The sequence below is a fragment of the Rosa chinensis genome, chromosome 2, assembly GCF_002994745.2.
Source record: "Rosa chinensis cultivar Old Blush chromosome 2, RchiOBHm-V2, whole genome shotgun sequence".
NCBI lineage: Eukaryota > Viridiplantae > Streptophyta > Magnoliopsida > Rosales > Rosaceae > Rosa > Rosa chinensis.
Window position 1 is genome coordinate 53859109 of NC_037089.1, and position 22799 is coordinate 53881907.

Below are 22799 nucleotides of genomic sequence, written 5' to 3' on the forward strand. Positions count from 1 at the left end.
AAAAAGAAAACAACGTCGAGTAAGATGATGCACTGTCTATGGTCAACTGCATGATGGTGAAAATGAATGTCGCACGTGTGGGGAATGTGGTAATCTGTTAACCAATGAAACTGCAGCTTGGCATATGTGGATCCCGGTAGAAAAATCATCATCAAGGAGAAATTTTTCAATGCTACCGTTAAACCACCCTCTAATGACAGTTGAGCACAACTGAACAGATAATTAACTGAGCAGGTGAATAGGACTCTTTGTCCCATAGTTGGTCACTTTTGGTAAGGTGATGCACTATAATATGTGAAGTGTTGTAAATATTTGTGGATAATCATGTAAATAGATGATGAGTAATAGGTGCCTATCCCTATAGATTGGTGATTGATAGGTTGTAATTGTAGGAGTGATTGGATTGTAATTAAGCATTACCCTTTTGTGCACACCATGTAGTCCTATATAAGGCTCCTCATGGTGAGGTGAATAAGACACACAATCTGATTCTATGTGTCCAAACTCTCTCTCTCTCTCAAAAACTTTTCTGTTTTACAACACGTTATCAGCACGAAGCTCTAACCAAAGCTCTAGCCAAGAAAAAAACCCCCCCCTGCTGCAGCCTGTTTGCACGCCCCGAAACCTCTTGATCGGGACGTCAGATCAAAATCTTTCCTTCATCAAAGTTGTTCGTATCTGTCTCTTCTCTTTGACCTCCAAATTTCAGCCATATTGGAGTCGTTTTGAGACCTGTACACCATTTGAAGTGGCAGCTGTTCAGAAGAGAATCTGCTCCGTGTTCACGACTAGCTCTAAGATTTGGATCGAATAGCTTTGAGATTCGGGATTTCCTACCAAAAGAGGTGAATAGTTCTTGGATTGGCTGAGAAGACAACCTTCTCAGTTCTGCACACATAAGCTGAAGATTCATCCGTTCTTCATCAAGTAATGTTTTCCAAAATCTAATTTCATATTCATGTTTATTGAGCCTAATGATTGAATATGAACAATCACCATGATGCATGAACCCTAATATTTGGTATATACATATTTATATATATTCGTTTATGTGTCTTGGTTTATTTGGCTTTGGATTGTTTGGTTGGAAAAGAAAAAAAAAGGTTAGGATTCTTGGATTTGAAGCATTTGGTCCAGTAGTACCATATAGTGCATACCAATTAAAAAACAAGCAAAAAGAAAAGGGATTTTGCTGCTCCTGGGATTCGAACCCAGCCACATCATGCATTAGCCTAGCACATAGTCCACTATGCCACTATGGCTAGCTGGAATTTATCAACACCATTTAATATTAATACTGCCATAAGCAGATTCAACTCCATATAATTGGTGATTGATCAATTGATTCAACCTGTGATTTGATTTTGATTGATTTTATCCAAAGCAATTACCATTGTAATTTATGCTCATTACCACAATCACTTCATTATCACATTGAGACAATTCTGAATTATTACGTGAATTATGATAGAATAATTATGGGCTTAATTTTTGTTACACTAATTTGAATTATGCCATTATAATTCCTTATGCTAGAAGCATTATTGGCTAAATTATTACGTGATTATTACATAAACATTATGCCAGAAGCATTTGCCAAATTAATTACCTGTACATAATGCCAGAAGCATTAATGGGATTTGAACCCATTTCCTTAGGTATATAACCGCTGCATTAATTTATTTATGTTACGATTTAATAACGTATATTGAATTTGGTTATGTTATAATTGTGAATATTAATAGAGGCTGAGTCAGAAGCTCAAATCAAGCCCAAAGTCATAACAACAAATTCGAGCCAGAAGCTCAGGCCCAAGTTGCAAGGCCAGAATAACAGCTCACTACATGTTACCATGACAAAAGTTATGAATCTTCTCAAAGTAGGCTCATCCAGTTGGATGCGATGTCTAGGTAAGGTTCAAATGAGGCTGTGTACTTAAGTGAGCCTCGCTCCACCTAAACCTCATCCTTCCTTACCTGGTCGTATTCAATTGGAGTTACCGAAAGGGTTGAGTAATAATTTTTCATTCCTTGGCAGACCAGCCTGAGCCCAGCAGGCCCACTCTCCCTCCGTGGGACCAAGCAGGCCAGCATGCCTCACACACCATTTGACTTACGCATGAAAGCCCGGGTCACAAGCCTGCAGACTAAGCCCGATAGGCTTCACTATCAAGCCCACTCCTTCTTTGGTCCAGCAGAATCAAAATAAAAATGATTTCATATTGTAAATAAATTCACCATATCTAATATGTGTAATTAATTGCCAGAAGCATTTATTCACATAATTGTGTGATAATTAATATGTTATTTTACTAGCATGCAATTAATATCTCAATTGATTTATGATTTCCATTTATCCAATTTGTGAGATATTATTACAATTTACCTTTTTCAATATTATTGTGTTACTTGTCTGAATTTTCGCACTAGAATATATGTGTAGAAAATGCAGGTACCTAATGAACTAGAAGTTCTAAATGAACCCGTAGTTCATATATAAATCGAACTTGTAGTTTCGATAATGCCGTTTAAGAAACTTGAAGTTTCCTTTCATAAATTCACCACACATGATAAAACCAGTAGATTTTACATGTCTAATCCGATTTTTCATACCATGTTATCGAACCTGAAGTTCTGATTACTTGCTTATGGATGATATTACCCAAAGCACTAATATTATTTGTTCCTTTCCTGTAAGAAATGTCAAATCTCAACATGTTTGACATTGTTGCATTGGAGGTCTCCAGAAGAAACTATCTAAAGTGAAATCAAGATGTGAAAATTCATCTGTCTGCAAAGAAGATGAGATCAACAATCGATATTGACAATGTCGTCACTGAGGCTTTTAAGGCAAGTGCCACAATGTTCATAAAGAAACATATGGAGAGAGCACTCTAAGTTAAGTACCTGATTAAGAGGATACACAGACTCTTTGGGTTGCTCTGGAAGAGCACTTTCACTATCAGATGACCATTTTCTTGCTTGAAGCAAGACATGATTGGCAAAACAAAAAAAAAAAAAACCCATATGACCGTCATCCACGTGGCCAAGGCCCACGTTGTGGGAACCGTGATGCCCTAACTCAACAAGCCTGAGTTGAAAGGAACACTGGTCAGGTCGGTCGCCACCAGAATCAGCATGATCTTTGTTATCGATGTGGAGGAATAGACTGCTGGTCCCGCACCTGTTGTGCGATAGCCGAAGCAATAGATGAGTATTACGCCGGTCGCGGAACTCGAAATACCAACTTTATTAAAGGGTCATTTTCTATTGATTCCACACTAGAGATCACAGATTTTCAGGCAGTTACTGAACATACCGAGGATTAGAACTCGAAGACATGGGTATAATTGGCCCCTTGTGCCATATCTATTTCATCTTAATGAATGAAACATCTTCGGATTTTGGTGATTTATGTTTTCAATTATTTTGGATTATAGAAATGTGGTTATGTTCGAATATATTTAATTCAATAAACTTATTCATACATGTGATCCATTGAATTAAATAAATGAATAGGCATATTCTGTGGGGAAGTTTGTTGTCTGGTTAAAAGTGCTATTATGCACACCATACTCCCAGATCGGAGATATTTTTCAAACTTATTGTCTATTCATACCTCTGTGACAACCGTATCAGGCCAATCTAACCTGATAGAGGGTTATGGCAAAACCCACTATATGTTGTCCAATGGTACTGAACCTACCATTAATGAGGCCTTATAATCTCCACGTTCCAGAAGAACGTTATTGAGTATTAAGGATATTCGAACCAACGGTTATCACGCAGAAACCACTGAGAAAAATGCGTGGAATATCTTTGCATAACCTCCGAGTGTGCGGCCAGAAGCGTACATTGGAGAAATTGAAATCTGTTAGTTAGAAGCTAACTAATTCAAGCAACTACTTGCTATGGCATGACCTTTTGGGACACCCAGGTCAAAGTATGATGCACTGTATCCTCAACTCATCGTAGGTGCAACCCCTTCTGAATAAGGGTCCTGTACATAATGACACACTATGCCATACTCGTTAAGAATATTTAATACTAGACCATCATATGCAAAGACTAGTACATACACCACCATTTTTCTGCACAGAATGCAAGGGAAATTTGTGGACATATCCAACCACCATGTGGACCAGTTAAATATTAATGGTTTTGGTTGATATATCGACAAAGTGATCACATGTTACACTATTGTCCACAAGAAAACGCTGCTTTTGCTAAACTCTTGCCCAAATCATGAAATTGAGGGCTCACCACTCGGATTATCCCATAAAGTCTATAAGACTTGATAATACCGGAGAGTTTACATCGAAGTCTTTCGATGATTATTGCATATCCCTTGGGATTGATGCTGAACATATCGTTCCCTATGTTCACACCCAAGATGGTCTCGCAAATAGAATCTTGGTAATGCGCACCAAGCTCCTAGTTTTTGTGTGGGGCTATGCAATCTTGCATGCAGCTATGTTGGTCCCGTTGAGGCCCACTGCTACCTAACCTTACTCCGCGTTACAGTTGGTGATTGTGTACGAATCTGATGTTTCGCACTTACGCGCATTTTGGTATGCAGTCCTCGTGCCAATTGTGCCGTCACAACGTACAAAATTGGGTCCTCAACAAAGGATGGGCATACATGTCGATTATGAATCCCATCCATTATGTGCTCTTTAGAGCCCTTGACAGGCGATCTCTTTACCGCTAGATTTGCGGATTGTCACTTTGATGAGACAGTCTTCCCGCCGTTAGGGGGAGATAAGAACGTTACCGTTCCTGATGAACGACGTGAATTGACGTGGAATGTCCCCACTATGTCTCATCTTGATCCCCAAACCGTACAATGTGATAATGAAGTGCGGAGAATTCTAGATCTACAGAGTGTAGCCCAAAATATGCCAGACGTTTTCTCTGATCTAGCTAAAGTGACGAGATCATATATACCTGCTGCAAATGTGCCTGCAAGGATAGACGTCCCTGTAGGATGTGTCGTCCCAGATGGACGAGGTACGACCATGGCGGCTAACCAGTCATATGTCCCTGCCCAGAAGTGAGGTAGACCATTAGGTTCGAATGATTCTTATCCCCAGAAGAGGGTAAACTTGGCACAAACGAATCCTCTTGACATCGCAATCTCAAACAGATTCATCTCACGAGATAAATCCGGATTATGGGTATGTCCTAGAAGAGACTATGTTGGGGGACGCTCCAACATTTGAACCCACTCCCGAGAATAGAGAAATCTCGGTAAATTTAGTGAGATTTGGAATTGGAATGAGATCATCATCGATGATATATTAGTATTTGCGGTGGCCACCGAAAATATAATAAGCGATGACCTCGAACCTTGCTTTGTTGATCAATATCAATGAAAAGACGACTGGCTAACAAGGAAATAAGCAATACAGGTCAAAATAGATTCCTTGACAAAGAGAAAGGTGTTTGGACCTGTTGTTCCTACACCTCCCATGTTAAACCCGTAGAATTTAAATGGGTATTTGTAAGGAAGCGTAATGAGAAAAACGAGATTGTGATACACAAGACTCGTCTAGTGGCGCAATAATTTTCTCAACGCCCTGTGGTTGATTACGAGGAGACGTATTCTCCCGTAATGGACGTCATAACGTTCCACTACCTTTTCAGTTTGGTAGTTTCCGAAAAACTGAATATGCAGCTTATGAATGTGGTCACAGCTTATCTCTATGGGGATCACGACACAGAGATATACATAAAAGTTCCAGAAGGACTTAATATACCCGATGCAAATAGTTCTAGACCACGGAACACGCTCTTCATTAGTTTTGAGGCGTTCACTTTATGGATTGAAACAATCCAGACGGAGGTGGTATAACCGTCTAAGTGAATATTTAATCGGGATGGGATATGTGAATAATAAACTATGCCCATGCGTGTTTATTAAGGAAACAAGTTCCTAGTTTGGAATTGTGGCGGTCTATGTCAATGACATGAATTTGATCGATACTCCTGAAGAGATCAAGGAAACCGCAAAGCACCTGAAGTTGGAATTTGAGATGAAAGGCCTTGGGAGAACAAATTATTGTCTCGACCTGGAGCCCGAGCACAGTGCAGATGAAATTTTGGTCCATCAACCAAATTACATCCAGAAGATGTTAAGATGCTTTAATGAGGATAAAAGCAAGCACACCCATGGTCGTCTAAAGTCTAGAGAGAACCGTATCGTCCTGCAGATGATAACGAAGAGATATTGGTGCCAGAAGTCCCATATCTAAGTGCAATAGGCGTATTATTGTACTTGGTTTAATTCCCTAGACAAGACATCTCATTCGATGTGAACTTGTTAGCTAGATATAGCTCTGCGCCAACACGCAGCCACCGGAATGGCATAAAAGACATTTTTCGCCACCTTAGAGGTACAGCGGATATGGGCTTATTCTATCCCTATGCATCAAGGAATGGATCAAACCCCCTTGATCCTCAGAATGATGCTCTCCTTGTTGGATATGCTGATATAGACTATCTATCAGACCCGCACAAGGCATGTTCCCAGATTGGTTATGTCTTTACCATTGGGAATACTGCAATTTCTTGGAGGTCTACGAAAGAGACACTTGTTGCTACCTCTTCGAATCATGCTGAGATACTAGCTCTTCACGAAGCAGTATGTGAATGTACATGGCTGAAAGCCGTTACAAAGCATGTTCGAAGCACATGTGGACTGCATTCCACCACTGATGAACCAACCATTATCTACGAGGATAATGCTGCTTACATAGAGCAGATAAAGATGAGTTTCATCAAAGGAGACAACACCAAACATATTGTACCGAAGTTCTCCTTCAATCAGCAACAACAAGAGCATCAGAAGATTGAAGTTAAGCAGATTTGATCTGAAGACAGTCATGCAGACCTCTTTACCATGTCACTACGAAAGTCTACATTCCAGAAGCATGTTCAAGGTATTGGTCTACGTAAACTATCTGAATTACCTAACATGTAATTTTCAGGGGGAGTCGAAATCAGGGGAGTATCCTGAAGCATACCCACTTGACCATCGTGTACTCTTTTTGTCCTTCGTCCAGGGTTATTTTGTCCCACTGGGTTTTGTTACCTGGCAAGGTTTTAACGAGGCACATCTTTAGCATGGTCACCCCAATTATAGTACATCCTGAAGATGCTTTGATTTGACATATATGCATTTGCTCATCTTTTCCCTTCGACCACGGGTTTCTCCCACTGGGTTTACCGGGCAAGGTTTTGGTGTAGCAACTCTAATGCATCCCTCTCGTAGACATACTACCTACTTATGGTGCTGATAAGAAGACTTCACCTATCTCTAAAGCTGTGATACTGCCACTCCACACTCAAGCGCGTTGTGCTCTTTTTCTCCTTCGACCAAGATTGTTTTTTTTCCCACAGGGTTTTTATTACTTGGCAAGGTTTTTGACGAGGCAACTTAGAAGCGCTCAGCCTATGCAACACTATTGACATGGAATATCCAAGGGGGAGTGTTGTAAATATTTGTGGATAATCATGTAAATAGATGATGAGTAATAGGTGCCTATCCCTATAGATTGGTGATTGATAGGTTGTAATTGTAGGAGTGATTGGATTGTAATTAAGCATTACCCTTTTGTGCACACCATGTAGTCCTATATAAGGCTCCTCATGGTGAGGTGAATAAGACACACAATCTGATTCTATGTGTCCAAACTCTCTCTCTCTCTCAAAAACTTTTCTGTTTTACAACATGAAGTTATTTAGAAGATGTCTCTTAGTGTCGTGCTTGAAATGGTGGCCTATCATCTATTATCTTTCTCTGCTCTAGACAAAGAAAAAAAGTATCAAATAATGCCAGTCCCATTAGAAACAATGGTTAAAAACTTATAAAAAAGTGACTTTAGGATTTTATGTTCTGTAATATGCAGCCCAACAATCATTCAAGTAATACTAATCTCAAAAAGTGAATCAATATATCTTATCTTCTGCACATGGATTATAAAGGGTTTGAATCGTTTATCAATAAGGTTATTAATCTCAGTCAAGATCCATGCAGTGAATACATCAATTAAAATTTAATTTTTAATTGTCACCGCTTGCTCTCTCTCTCTCTCTCGCTCTCGCTCTCTCTCTCATTTCTCTCTTTCTCTCTCTCTCTCTCTCTCTCTCTCTCATTTTTGCATGTACAAGAGGGGAGACCACAAAATGCTCTTCACTTTATCTATTAATATTGACAGTCCCTATATAACCACTTTTTTTAAAAAAAAAAATTAAAATTTGATTCAATACAACACAAACCAAGACATACAAAACCACCAAGGCAAATAAAGACAAAGAAGAAAGGCACGCAGGCCACACAACTATCCAATCAAAGTGGTGCTGAGAAATAACTGAACAGCACTCATTCTCTATTGCACAAGAGCTTCTACATTTGGTTTCATTAGAATACTTGTTGCATTATCACCTGAAAATCAATATAACAGACTATCAATAATATTCGCAATTACCGTCACTAACTAAAATGAAATTGTGGTTCCAAAAGATCCAAGTCACTTTGAAACAAAATAACCAAACAAAATTAGTACATGTGTATTGCTAGCTTTTGAGAAATAAGGTTGCATATTCTCAATAACAAACTATCAATATGAAAATGGTACTGACCCTCAGTAATAAAAAATAATATTGACTGTCAATAATGTAGAGTAATTGTTGCTGACACCCAAAACCAAATATTTATATCAAAATAGCACTGTGACCAGAAAATATCATATAAATTTGAAACAAGATAACAAGCTAGACAAGTATAGTAGCTGAAAACCCTATAAACATGTATTGTTATCCTAAGATAACTAATGCTACTGATCGTCAAGGGCAAATAATGTTATTGACTGTCAATAATAAATGTGTAAACTACACCCCAAACCAAACAGAGCAAAATGAAGGTGAAATAAAAGATCATAAAATCTTGTTGAAACAAAATAATAAACTAAGATTCTTAAATTAGCTGAAAAGCCCATAACATGCATTGTTATCCAATAAAAAACAACTCTACTGACCGTTAATAGCAAATAATGCTACTGGCGATTAATAGCAAATAATGCTACTGACCATCAAATACAAATTTGTAACTTATGCTAACATCCCAAACGAAACAAACACAACAAATGAAATGTGATTAATAAATATCTTAAAAAATTTTGAAACAAAAAAGCAAACAAAAAGTACCCAAGCAACATCTTAGTTCTCTAAACCAGTTACATCAACAATAATTATTGTTTGCAGGTCAATAATAAAGAATCTCAAACTCAGTCAGGCTATAAAATCATGAAGGTCTAAGAATCTCTCAAGATGACTCCCTCTTGAGGTGTTTGAGACAATTACTCTACCTATTAGCAAGAAAATGAACATGCAGAACAGATCAATTCAAAACGAAATCTTTATACCTCAAATTCTTACAATTGGTCACTGGGTTCTTCAAAAAGTTGAGAAGTTTTCCTCTTTATCACAGTAATTTGCAGTGACGTTGGTGACCTAGCTCACCACCATTTCTTGACCTCCAATCCTAATCTTCTAGCAGAAACCACAATAGTTTTGTAATCTCTCTCTCTCTCTCTCTGAGAGTCATGAACCACATCCAGGTCTAGATCTGATATAGTATGTTGTGACTATTTTTTTTTTATCAGATAAACAACTCAAATGGTACAACCAGTCTTTCGAGAGTCGAACTCACAACCTCCCACTTACAAAGGGGAGACTATGTCACTAGACCAAATGGTATTGGACTATGTTATGGCTATTTTGGTCCATTTTCCTATAACGGAAAATTAAAAGAAAAACAAAAAAATAAAGTAATAATATTTAATAGACCGCATGGTCGTTGAAGGGTGTCCGCACAGATCGCGCAGAGTTAGGCCTTGCGCGTAGTAATAATGTCATATTTTGTATGTGATGGTAATTTGCTAAATATATTTCTGATAGAGTCAATGATATATGGTGTTCAGTTGTTCACTATGGTTTTCCCACTAGTTGTTGAAGCCAGTAACACTCCCACTCTCACTCTCATCTCAGCCCCCCAGGCCCCCCTATCAGTTCTGGTAATAAATAAGACCGAGAAAATTGCTATGCTGACTGTAATAAACAGTGCCAGAAGTGGTTAGCAATGCCCTTGATACAAGCTCAGTGCAATTATCCTTGTTTCTGGGGTTGTAAACTTGTAATCATATATCTTTCTCAGAGCTCATCACTTATAGGGTCTGCTCTCTTTGATTTCTCCAAAAAAATCCAGGGACACGCACACCTGCATGAACTTGTACCACCACATTTTGTAATTACAATTTCTAAAGGTGTATATTGATCTTATCAATTTAATTAATATTTCTTTATTATAAGTAATTTCTTATAAACAATGTTTTCTATCATATGCGTGTTGAGGAAATACAATAGTGAATTCTTCTACAATTGTAAGTTTTTTTTTTTTTTTTTTTCAAAATAGGTAAGCTCTTTCATTAAAAGTTAGCAAGCAGTACAAAAACGAAACACCTCTGAAAACCCTATTATAGAAGAATAAAACTCAAAAAGTCCCTGGTACACCCACATTTTAGAAAATTCATGCACCTTTATTCTAACAAAAACAAAAAAACCTCGAAGTAGACATAAAAGGATTCAACTAAGGCGTATAACAAAAAAAAACTTAATTAAACTAGATTATCAGTAGAATGTGACACATCACATTCCACCGTTTCCTCCGCAGCAGTACACTCCACCAATTGAGTAGCCTCGCTGTCCGCCATCTGCACATTAACATCCTTATCAACAATTTCAGGATCAGATGCTTCAAGATTTGAATCAAACCTCAAGACTTTTCCCCGACGCACATTAAAATCTTTTTCACATCCTGCTCATTTGTAGTTAGTAGATGCTTTGGGGTAGGAATTGCAAAAAACAAAGAGCGGGTCTTCATTGGATCCCTGATCATAATTGGAAAGGAGTTTGGGGATAATTGTGGAATGGACGGGGATCCCCTTTTTTAAATGGATAATGGGGCGGGGATGATATTCCAATTCTCATTTCTGAATTTACGCTAATAAATTATTTTAATTAAAAAGTACGTGGTTTTATACACTTTTTTTTTTGTCTTGTAGTCTTTTTCCCTTTTGTTCATGTTTTGTAAGATTGAGATGACAAAAAAATAATACGTTGTAGTTTCTATCATTAGGAATGATGAATCTCCGATAATTTTAATTAGAGAGTGGGGCGAGGAATGAATTTGGATATGAGAAACGCAACCTGCCCCATTGCCATCCCAAATTGAGGTGTTGCGGTTGGTGGCTATTGAAGTATTGATGGTGGCCGGTGGCTTTCAAATACGCGAGAAAGAGAGGAAGACTTTTTCACTACTCTATACAGGAAAAAGAGGGCAAAGGCGAAGAAAAAGAAATCAAGTCACATGGTTTACAGTCATCTTCTGTTGTCAACTGGTATTATTTGATTAGAAAATGGATGAGGGTACAAGATTAGGATGCATAAGAAGTCCCTTTATTTGCATATTTCTCACCTGTTTACCTCTAATCGACGAACACCCTTCAATCCAAAACCATTCCCACTTACTATTCCCTTCTCCCACTTCCCTCCAAACCACCATTCCTGCCCAAAGGTCCCTATACAAGTAAATAGCCCCATCACTCCCCACACACTTTGTTCTATCCCAACTTCCCTTCTCCCCTATAAACCTCATCCCCAATTCACTAGGAACCGTCTCAACCATCACCCAACTCTCTCCCTCACCAAGCTCCCATATACAAACCCCCAAAGCACATGTCCCTCCCACAAGTGTAAGCCTCCCATTGCGCAGAACCAGCACAGCAAACTCCAGCTTGTCCGCCATTGGCACGCTCAGCTCTCTCCAACTGTTAGAAGAAATGTCACACCCCATTAAGCTGTATGCCCTGGCAGAGGTCATCCAATACAGCACCCCATCACAGTACACGCTCTCCTTTGGAGTCCAGACTGTTAGCCTCACTGCAAACTCCATCGGCATCGACCCGACAACTCGCCACGCGTCGAGTTGAGGGTCGTACATTTCCAGCGTCGGCTCGTACGTGGCGCCGCCGCGAGGCGCCGCAGACATCCCACCAGCCACGTAGATTCCGAAGCAATGAAATGAATCTGTTCCGAACATTAATTTAGTGTTTGAAAATGCTGGAAGTGATATCACCCCCACGGCCGGGTTGGTTCTTCTGATGTTTAACGTCGGAAGCTGCTTGTATTGCCTTGTAAATGGGTTGCAGACACCCAATTGGAGAACGGTAGAGATCGAGGGTCGGACCAAGAGGAGGCCTTCAAAGTGAGCCACGAGACGAATTGGGTGGGTTAAGAAATCTAAAGAAATTTCATACCAGTTGTTGTTGGTGGTGTTGATTGGATTGTGAGCATAGCAAGAAAGGCTGTTGTTTCGAAGAGGCAATGCTATGAACCATGGAGGGTGAAGTTGCTTCTGCAACAAAAAGGGGTTCTTGAAGCTCGGTGTGGAGGCACAAGCTTGATGCCAGTTTCGACATGCTGCCTTGGCGCAAGCAAAAGAGTCGGGGGAGAGGAAGAAGAAGATGTTGGAGAGAAGATCAAAGGGGAGGTCGCTCCACATAGTTGAAAGAAAACTGTGGAAGCTAGCTTTCGATAAGATCGAAGATAGGTATATATGTAAGCTTATATAGAACAGAAAAACGCTAGGATTCGATGAAGACGATGATGATGCAAAGTGTGGTCACGTAGCAATAATTGGTGGTGAATTATTTGAGAGGGATATGAAACAGATTAGGCTTGGGATGCGCAACCCACATGAGCTAAGTAATACTATAAGATATCAGAGACCCACATGCGAGAGCCTCTGTTTCTCTACTTTGTACTTTTGTGTTAGAAAAAAATGAAAGACCTTAAAAGGAGTGGTTCTTGGTAGAGCTCAAAGGACAATAGACATCAATGGGATATTGGAGCTATGCATAAATTCTGTTTTCACTTTTGGCCTCGCTCATATTGCCAACCGCTGCTTTTATCATGAGGATTTGTTTCTGGGTTTTTTAAATGAAGTCTGAGAGAAGTTCATGATGCCCAAGTGGTGTGATACATCTTTGGTTTGGACAAAAAATGTCATATTCGTCTTGGAAAAATTGGTATGTAAATGATAAGATGAGTTGTGATTTGTATGATTCCTTGTCAAGAAAGCTCCTAATCTGAAGATAAGATGAACTATGGGACGCTGAAGTGACAGCTTAATTTTTATAAGAATTAGTTAGACCAATCAACGGTTGTGAAGGGATGGTGAGTCATGTCTTTCATGAATTAAGGTGGCACCTTAAGGTAGGACAGGGAGCCGCCCTTTCACAATTTATTCTAATAAATAAGACAAGTAATTAAACATCTGGTTAGCCACATTTATTTAGAAGCAAAATTTGGGTAAGGCATCTCCAATAATAGAGGCAAAAGCCAACATGACGGAGGAGTTTTTTTTTACCATCTCCAATCCAAATCAAAAGGGTGTCAAAATGGCTTTTGAGCTATACCTTGAGTCAAAATGACTAAGTAATGAAGGTAGAAAGCCAAAATGGCTTAGGGGAAGAAGGCTGACCCCACTTTCTACTATTCAAAATGAGCGGCTCTGATTCACTCCTCATGAATTCGATTCAAAATGGAAAGCCAAGATTAATTGATATCAAAAATTAAAAAATAAATATATAATTACTTAATTTCTAATCTGACAGTCAGAAAAATGCGATGAATTAAATTCAACGGTTAACAATAGAGTAATGTAGTTTTAAACGAGAAAAACTTGAAAAAATAAAATAAAAATTTTTAAAAAAAATTTAAACGACGATATATTATATAAGATTATTATCTAAAATAATTAAATTCATATTGTAGTTAAATAATTATCTAAAATAATTAAAATTATGAAATGACTATAACTTTTGACTAAAGATGGTTGGAAATGCAAAATATAAATGAATAGTAATGACACTAGGGGTGTCAAATTTTCCAAATGACTTTGGCTTTTGACTAAAGAGTTGGAGATGCCCTTAGCTTCTAAAATCTGAGATTGATGTTGCAACAAACATGTATCGGGTTGCTCAATTTTGAGAATTTGAAGCAGGTGAAGATTATTCGATGACAACATTGACAGGTTTTCTCATTTTCACAAAATCTCCTATTCTTCGTTGTATTCCTTGGAACAGTTTGCAGCTGTGGTCCTATTTAGATAAAATTGAAGAACACAACTACACAAGTGGAGAGAAATATTTTTTTTGTTTTTTTTTTTATACTAGAGAAAAAATTACAAAGACAATTTTCTAATACAATCCGAATTACACATTAAAAATAATAGTTGCAGTACTCAAAAAGGGGGAGGTTATGCTCCTAGACGTTAGTAGGTAGATTCTTGTAGCCAAAGCATGTAAGACATCTGCAATGAAGTTTGACCCCCCAATGATGTGTGAGAAGGGAATTTCTTCCGGTTCAGTCACAAGGATGTATATCATAATCACTTTGTTAGGTGTAAGAACAACTGTTAAAAGAGTTTCTTCATACACGAAACCCCAAAGAATTTCTTTAATAGATGTTACATGCAATCTATAATTGTTATCTGCTGTCTATGATGAGTTTCTACACATGCAGACTATAATAGGTGTTGCAGAATGTTATACCTCATTAGTTTTTTTTTTTTAGTATAATATGTGTTTGAATCCAAAATTAACATTTTTTTCCGATAAGGGAGACTCGAAGAAATCCGCGCCAATATCCGTGGCCCAAGCGATATATTTCCTACGAGTTCGGAATACATTATTTAGAGGCTAAATAAAGCCTACTTAGAGGCCAAGCAATCTTGAAGCAAATTTGAATATTCCTTGATCTACCATTAATTATCAAATAATTAAGGATATTTGTTTGCTTACCAAGATTGAGCAGGAGGAAAGGTTGTGGACGTAAAAACAGGGGCTCTTATTGATTAAGTAATAAATGGCGTGGACTTGCAGCTGAAGGTATATATTGCAATTAAAGAGTCCTCGCGAAGATATAATCAAGGATGCGAGCGCGGACGAGTTGGTTGGCTCGCGAAGATCAAGTTGGCATGCATATATACTTACCATGCAATTAAGACATGGTGAGACAATAATTAAGGAAATGAAAAGGTGTCATGCATGAGAGGGAAATATCAAGGGACCCACATATATTGCACCCAAAAGATTGCTGGAGATTGAACAGGATAGGAAGGGTGTAATTATCCTTGATTACAAATCAACAAGGAATATATATCATGCAATTAAAGATTGCATGTATAGTGGCTCATGCATGGGCCAGGCCATCTGATATTTGCAGCCAATCAAGCAATCAATTCTTGCCCATGTAATTAAGCTGAACGTCACCAAGAAGACACACACACACATATACATACATATATATATATATATATATATATATATATATAATTGCATGGAGCTACGAAGTCTTCGCGAAGGCATATAAGACGTGCATATCCAACAGCTCGCGACCAAGAAGATTACGTCCAGTACTCCAAAAGGTAATTAACTTTGCCTAGAAGATTGCTACGACAGAGTCAATCTTTTATTACTTACGATAGTTATCAAAACTATTAAGTGTTTTGATTTGATTCATGATAGGAGCATTTTAATGTGATATTTTAATAGTTAATTCCTCACATTTTGCTTAGTTAATTCCTTAACTGAATCGATTTTAATTCAATTTCTATTTTTAGGTACATTGGAGTAAATGAAGGTGAAATGAGCGTTAGGTCCATAATTACCTAGAAATGATGGAGAAGAATGAAAATGCACTAAAAAGTCAACCTTGAATATTTTCTTACTCCGGCTAGGAGAATCAGAGCCAAGCAAGGAAGAAGGAGCGGCCGCCTGACCAAATGAACTTCAAATGAGCTGAAACCTTCCAGATCCATTCTAGACACCCAAAGGATCATTTCTTATGAAGAGTGCCAGAGAAAAATATGAGTGGAAGGCCTTCAAACAATCAGCCCAATTTTCTACAGAAGCAAAACCGGAAAACTGGACCTGTAAGAGGTCCAGCAGCATTTCCGGCCCAACCACATGGATTGAAGCTCTGAAAATTTGTTAGGATGATCTACACTCATAGTGGAACATTTCATATGAAGAAGTCAAAGGCATATAATGAAGTCTTGTTGGAGAAATAATTGAAGGAATAAAGGGGAAGAAACTGACCTGAAAACAGCTCAACACCACATATTCATGTTTCCCACCCACATGAAGAAAGCTAGATGCTTTTCTCTTTTCCTTGGATATATTTTTTCTACAATCTCTTTAATAGATCATCATCACTTCCATGTTGCTGCACCTTCATGCTTTGCTTTCATTTCATCATTTCTCTTTCTTTTCCATATTTTACAAATCACTTTCATACTCCACTTTCATTATTTTCTTCCACTCATCATTTCACTCTTCTTTTCTTCCCTATATAAACACCTTCTCCTCTCATTCTAAAACACATTCCTTCATCCATTTCATCTCCTTGTCTCACCATTTCCTCTCCATTTTCCTTAGTTTTCATTTTCCCATACATTCCTTCATCCATTCCATCTCCTTGTCTCTCCATTTCCTCTTCATATTTCTTTTCCATTCTCTAGTTTTCTTGTTCTTCATTTTCAAGCCAAGAGAAAGAGAAGCCATGCAATACATCAATTTCCCAACCGCCATCCACTCTTGTGTCGTCCCTAGAAGATTGCTTGCTTTCAAGGATCTTCAAGTTCTTCGTCTCAAGGCTTTATCATTCATCTTCCAAGGTGTATTATATCCTTTCTCTTGTTTTCTTTGTTTGATTTTGTAAGACTATGAATTCTAGTTAACAAATAATGTTAAGGGCAAAGTTTAAAGCCCGTTTATATGTTTTGAGATAAAGTTGTGATTTCTATATGTTGATTTTTATGTTGCTTATGTGGGTTTGTTTAATTAAATTTGCATGATAGAAAACTTTTGTTATTTAATCTTATGTGGTTGCAAACACTTAGGGTTTTGATATAATTGGTGCTAGGTTTAAGAACATGAAATCGACTTTTCGTTTTTTGTAAACTTGAATCAAAGTAGTAAAGGTTTTGTGCAAAGACCGAATTTAATTAAAGAGGATTGAAATTAGGTGGACTTTTCCATACTAAGTTGTACACTTGAGTTGATAGCCTTTCTCTATGTCTAATGCGTTGAACATGTCATGATTGACTAGCTTTCTAGGGCTTGATTGCATGTTTGATAGGATTAATCTAGGTGCTTTCGCTTAGGTTAATTAGCATTGAAAAGTAAAATATGGGAAATCATTTGCTTTCGAATGTTTCACATGATCAACTCCTCTCTCATGACATTTAAAATCAACTATAGGAATTGTAATTGGATTTCTTGCATATGGATGTGATTTTGATCTTTGTTCCTTGCGATTCACCCTTGTATATATGTTTTACATTTTCTTTATTTTATTTATCTTAATTTTTAATTCTATAATTCTTAACCCCCCCCCCCCCCGCCTTTTTATTTTGTTACTTGTATATATTTCTATTCTTTATTTTATTTTTGTAAATAATACTTTATTATTTTAATTCTTTATTTGTTTATACAATTGTATATATTTATATTCTTTATTTTATTTTGTAAATAATACTTTTCTTTATTTGTTTCACAATTACAAGTGTACCCTCAATCCCCGGATAGAACGATCCCTATTTGCTTATACTACTAACGATATTTCAGGGTTAAATTGCGCGCTTGCTTTGAGCGCGTCAATTCAAGGCCAATAACTGTGGCCTAAAATATAGTATTTCATTCATATTTGGAAAGTGAATCTACGAGCAGCCTGTATATAGAGGCTAAAGACGATATACGAAAGGACCTCTCTCAAATCAATCAATCCCAATGATTACAAAGCCTCCCCGGAGAAAACCTTCAACCTTGTTGAAACCCGGTGACCGTACTTCCAGTTCTAGTCTCTCAAAGAGCCGACTGCCAGTGCTACTGCCACCGATACCACTAGCGAAGTAAGGGTAACGCCTTCGCAACCCAACGAAGCTAAAGTCACGCTTTAGCAAAAAACCCGTGCTTTCTCTAAACTTCCCAGTGATTGCTCTGCTCAGCCTACAACATTGAGTATCGATTCGGTGACGCGAAGAGATCACACCCAAAGCCCTTATCCGTAAGGCAAAAAGTCCTTTCTCGAAAGGCTAGAAAATAACCTTTGCGGCGAGGTTGGTGCTCTCCTCGTCTGCAACGCTTGAAGAAGAAGTCAGGTCAAGGGACTCCCCCAACGACTTTACCCCACAGTGCTGGCACGCCTGCGCACACGCTCAAAAGAGACAGTGGCCAACTGGTTTTGGAGCCAAACAATATGATGAGAAATTTTATTTGCACTTCTCTTTTATTTATATAGATACACAATCTAATTTTTTTTTGCTTTTATGAACTTCTAAATCTACGTACCCTAACTCTAATTAACTCAAAAAAATATTGCTAAAAATTCGATCGCGAAAGAGGCCATCCTCACTGGTCACTAGTTCACTACTCGCTTCCATGCTCAAGTTCTTTCATCAAAACCTCTTGGCAGTGTTTGGGTGAGGGAGTGGAAAATGCCCAGGGGACTTCAAAGTGATGGGAGCTTGAAGTAAATGGACCCCAATGTGATGGAAGCTTGAAATGAAGGAATTACAGGGAAGGGCGCAAATGACTTGTTTGGATAACACTACGTGTATTTGTTTGATGGGAATATGTGATTTTTCCACCTGTAAAATAAAATAGAAAAGACTAGTGGCAATTTTGCAATGGTAGTTTTAGCCACTGTAAATTGAAAAACAGTTCACTTTTCTCATGGTAAAATTGTCATACTATTTTTTGGGAATGTTTGGGTGAGGGGTCCTTGTCCCCTTTTTTGAGATGAAGATGGGACGAGATAATTTGGAGGGAGATAGAAATCTCCAAACCAATGTCCCTTGTTTGGCACAATTTATCTAGGGGACTGCAAAGTGATGGGATTTTGACGTGGATCATATTTGAAATGAAATGGATTCGAAGTTATGGAGATACATAAAGGGGGTGAAATTTGCACACCCAAATTTGCAAACCACAGACCCTTTTATTTTTTAATAATATTTCAACTCACATCTTTTTGCACTTCCTAAAATACCCTCAAACTCAGATTTTTTCTTTCTTTTCTTTTTGGGTCTTCTCTCTATGACCCTTCTTTCTCAGTTAGGTGGTGTTTCTATTATCATCAATCTCAATCTCTTTATTCATTTATGAAGCTTTCGTCTTCTTCTTGTTGAAAATTGAAATGGGTTCAAGCACTAGTCAACTGGGTTCGCGCCCATCTCGGCCCCAACTGCACCGCCAATCGTTCCCTACTCCTCTCTCGTCTGCGGAGGCTCTTCCTCACGTGCCGCTCACGAGTTGCTCCTTTCCTTTCTTCTTCCATCTTCATCACCCATTATTTCGTTTGTGCTAATTTGAATTAAAGATTCTATCTTTATTGGGTTTGGACGGTTTGGATGATTTGGGATTTGGTTGTTTGGTGCAAAGGTCGGTGCTTTCTAGTGGAAAGGAGAAAACCTAAATGATTGATTTGGGGTTTATTTTCATGAATTTGATAAGCTATTGGTGAAAGATTGGTGATTTTGTAGTTTCCTTCGTCAATTTTACTTCTTCTTTTTTTTTAAACAAATGTTCATTGAATTAGATGACCAGCCAAAAAGCCAGAGTCTAAACATACACTTAAAGACAGAAAAATGGCGGGGTAACTACCACGCTCCTATCTAAGTAATGTAAACTCATTACAAGTTGATTTTGAGCCCACTTTGGAAGCGGACCCATAAACAAAGAACAACTTCGTGTCTTCTAGGGCAAAATCATTGACTAGTATCCCCATTAGCCAGGCACGCAATTGCGGTACCAACAGAAAGCCACTTCCCAGCAAACAAATAGGAGTCAGTTCCTCATCCATAAGCCGCTTCCTCTAGTCCAACTCAAGATAATTACCAATTCTGAAGAACCATGATCTGAATTAGTACTGGCACTTTAAAAAACCTTAAGCCCATAATGTGGGCCTAGGTTTACAGCCCGGCAACCCAAGTTTAAGCCCAGGCCCAAAAGCCTAAGCCCAAACCTGATTTGCCAAGACAGCAGCCCTATCCCCCAGTAACCAAGCCACCGCTGCTACTGTCCAGCCCTCCGGTGGCCGACCACGATTGAGCCTGGCCATGGTGACCTCAAGCAGCACACCAAGCTGGAAAAACCAGGACCGCCCGACTTGCAGGTCGATCCGGATCCACCTACGAGAAGCAACGTCAAGCCAGGTGCCACACCTCCAAGCCTGCAACGACAGCACGCCGCGCGTCTCTCTCCCAAGACCGAAAGTCCCCGGCCGGTGCGACCTCATCTGCTTCCCTAGAATGCCGGTGCTCAACCAACAAGTCAGATTGCCAATACTAGAGATAGATCCCTCGCCTTGGATCTGTACCTGCATCAACACGCACGCCCAGCAGTCTGTGAGACCCTGCCTCACGACAAGAAACATCATCGTCGCTATGTCGGCCGGCGCCTGTGATCGATTCTGACGCTGCCACACTCTGCTAAACCCTAGGGTTTCTTGACACAATACACTCGATAGTAGTACCAGTTCAATAGGATTTTTGAATCCCTACATTTCGTCAATTTTACTTCTTGTTTATCATGTATCTGTGAATATTGGTGGCTAATGAAAAATTGCTGAATTAGGGTCATGTTGTTGATTGGCAGTATTAATTAATCAGGTCAATTATCAAATTTGGGGATCGAATTATGTATTCTTTGGTCTTAGAAGAAGGTTTAAGAAGTCTTGACACAAGTAACCAGGGGAAGTGCTTGTCCAAAAGTAAGGAGCTCATTTCTCATCCGGTAAGTGCTGGTTGTAATCATGATGGATCTAGTAGGGATAATAGTACAATAGCTAGTACTTCGTTTAAAGAACAACAATCTTCGCACCCAGTCTTTGTGAATAGTTCGACTAACATGGATGCAATCAATGGCTCCACAGATAAAAATGTTTCTCAGGCATGTCTTGTGGTTATGCGTCCAAGTAGTTCTTCTCCACAAGGGATTGGGAATTCCCGTTTGTCGTGGTTTGAGAGAGAGAGAGAAGACCCAAAAAGAAAAAAAAAGAAAAAAAAGAAAAAAAAAAGAGTTTAGGAGGTGCAAAAAGATGTCAGTTGAAATATTATTAAAAAAATAAAAGGGTGTGTGGTTTGTAAGTTTGGGTGTGCAAATTTCACCCCCCCCTACATAAATTGTTAATTGTAGAGTGAATTGAAGTGCAATTTAACGCGGGATGTGAAAGAGTTTTTTTGTTAAATATGCTCAACTAAATTTCAATCCTTGTCCTTGTTCTTTTAAATTTATATGGTTTTGATAATAGAACTTTATCATATGACAAGGAAAACAACTCAACGAAGATAGTCTTGACCATGTTTTGAGAAGATCGACATTAATGCCGATGAAGGTGGTCGACGAGGAAGGCTTCGTCATGAATGTCTGTATTTCTCTAGTCCATTTTTTTTTTCAATTTTTCAGATTCTTTTTTCTTTGTATTGGATGGACGTGTAGATTTAATAGTTCCAAAAAAAAAAAAAAAAAACCTTTTTGGGATGTGCATCTATATATATGCATCTATATAAGAAGGATGTACAAATATAACAACTCTAATACGTTTGAAAAATATGTACTTTTTGTTTATTCTTTATGAACCTTTTGTTTTTCCTAGTCACTCGTTGCGTAGGTGAAATTTCTTAGAGCTAAAACCAATTTACATCCATGAACTTTTGAAACCAAAACACCAAAACACCAAAACACATGATCAATACAAAGGAGATAGAAAAGTTGTAAAACCTACAAAAGCCACAGAGAGAGAGAGAAGCACCAATTAATCTTAAATTTGTTGAAGCTCTTTGTTTCTATTTATTTGATATAGATTGATTGAAACTGCTCACTTAAGGACAATTTTTGATGGATTTTAAGGGACAAATTTGTAATACCAAAAATTGAATAATTGAATTTGGTAGAAATGATCAAATACCAAATATATTGGTTGGCACATGGTAGCTCAATTTGAAACTAAAAGATTTGGTTTTGAAGTTGGTAATGTCTATAATCGATTCGAACCTACCAAATGACAGCCCTAATAAAGAGTGATTTAGAAAATGAAAGATTTTTGATACGATAAGTTATCAAAGTGACGAAGTGGTGTTAGCTCAGTGGTTAGAGCATCCACTACCTATGTACGAAGTCACGAAGTCATGGGTTCGAGTCATCATGTGGGCAGGAGTGAAACCCTTTGATCCTCCTTATAAAAAAAGTAAAAAAAAAAAAAAGTTATCAAAGTCCGCACACCTAGCTCCGTCCATTCCAGTCCTGTTATCAGTGGACAGTATCTGCATCCACGCTCAAATCAAGTTAATCAACTCATAACCAGGTAAGTGTAGCAAGAGCTTCCACTACCTAGCAATATAAACGGGTCGTCATTGATCGAAATCACCATTTGACCGGTGTAGCTAACCCTCCAGAGGTTAAGGGGATCAAACTCAAGGAAGTTAGTGACCACCCTTCACTCTCAAGCCATCAACAATCTCTCTCATGGAATGGTTAACTCGCATCATGGGCGTAGCTACATGGGCTTACCATTGATCAGAATTCTGATACTTATACTTTCATGTCATCAGAAGTCACGAACCTTTGGTTCCTCGAGTAATTAGAGTCCTTGATATTTAAATCAATCTACAAC

At 38.3% G+C, this 22799-nt stretch overlaps 1 protein-coding gene across 1 annotated transcript; it reads right to left on the reverse strand.

Moving 5' to 3' along the window:
- Positions 1–11103: 11103 nt before the first annotated feature.
- Positions 11104–13124, reverse strand: LOC112185615 (F-box only protein 6). The gene has a single exon (XM_024323877.2). The coding sequence runs from the start codon at positions 12619–12621 to the stop codon at positions 11470–11472; it is 1152 nt and encodes a 383-aa protein (XP_024179645.2). The 5' UTR covers positions 12622–13124; the 3' UTR covers positions 11104–11469.
- Positions 13125–22799: the final 9675 nt, after the last annotated feature.

What these genes read in the sequence shown, in the direction of transcription:
- LOC112185615 (XM_024323877.2), bottom strand. Translation starts at nt 12,621, where the DNA reads ATGTGGAGCGACCTCCCCTTTGATCTTCTCTCCAACATCTTCTTCTTC.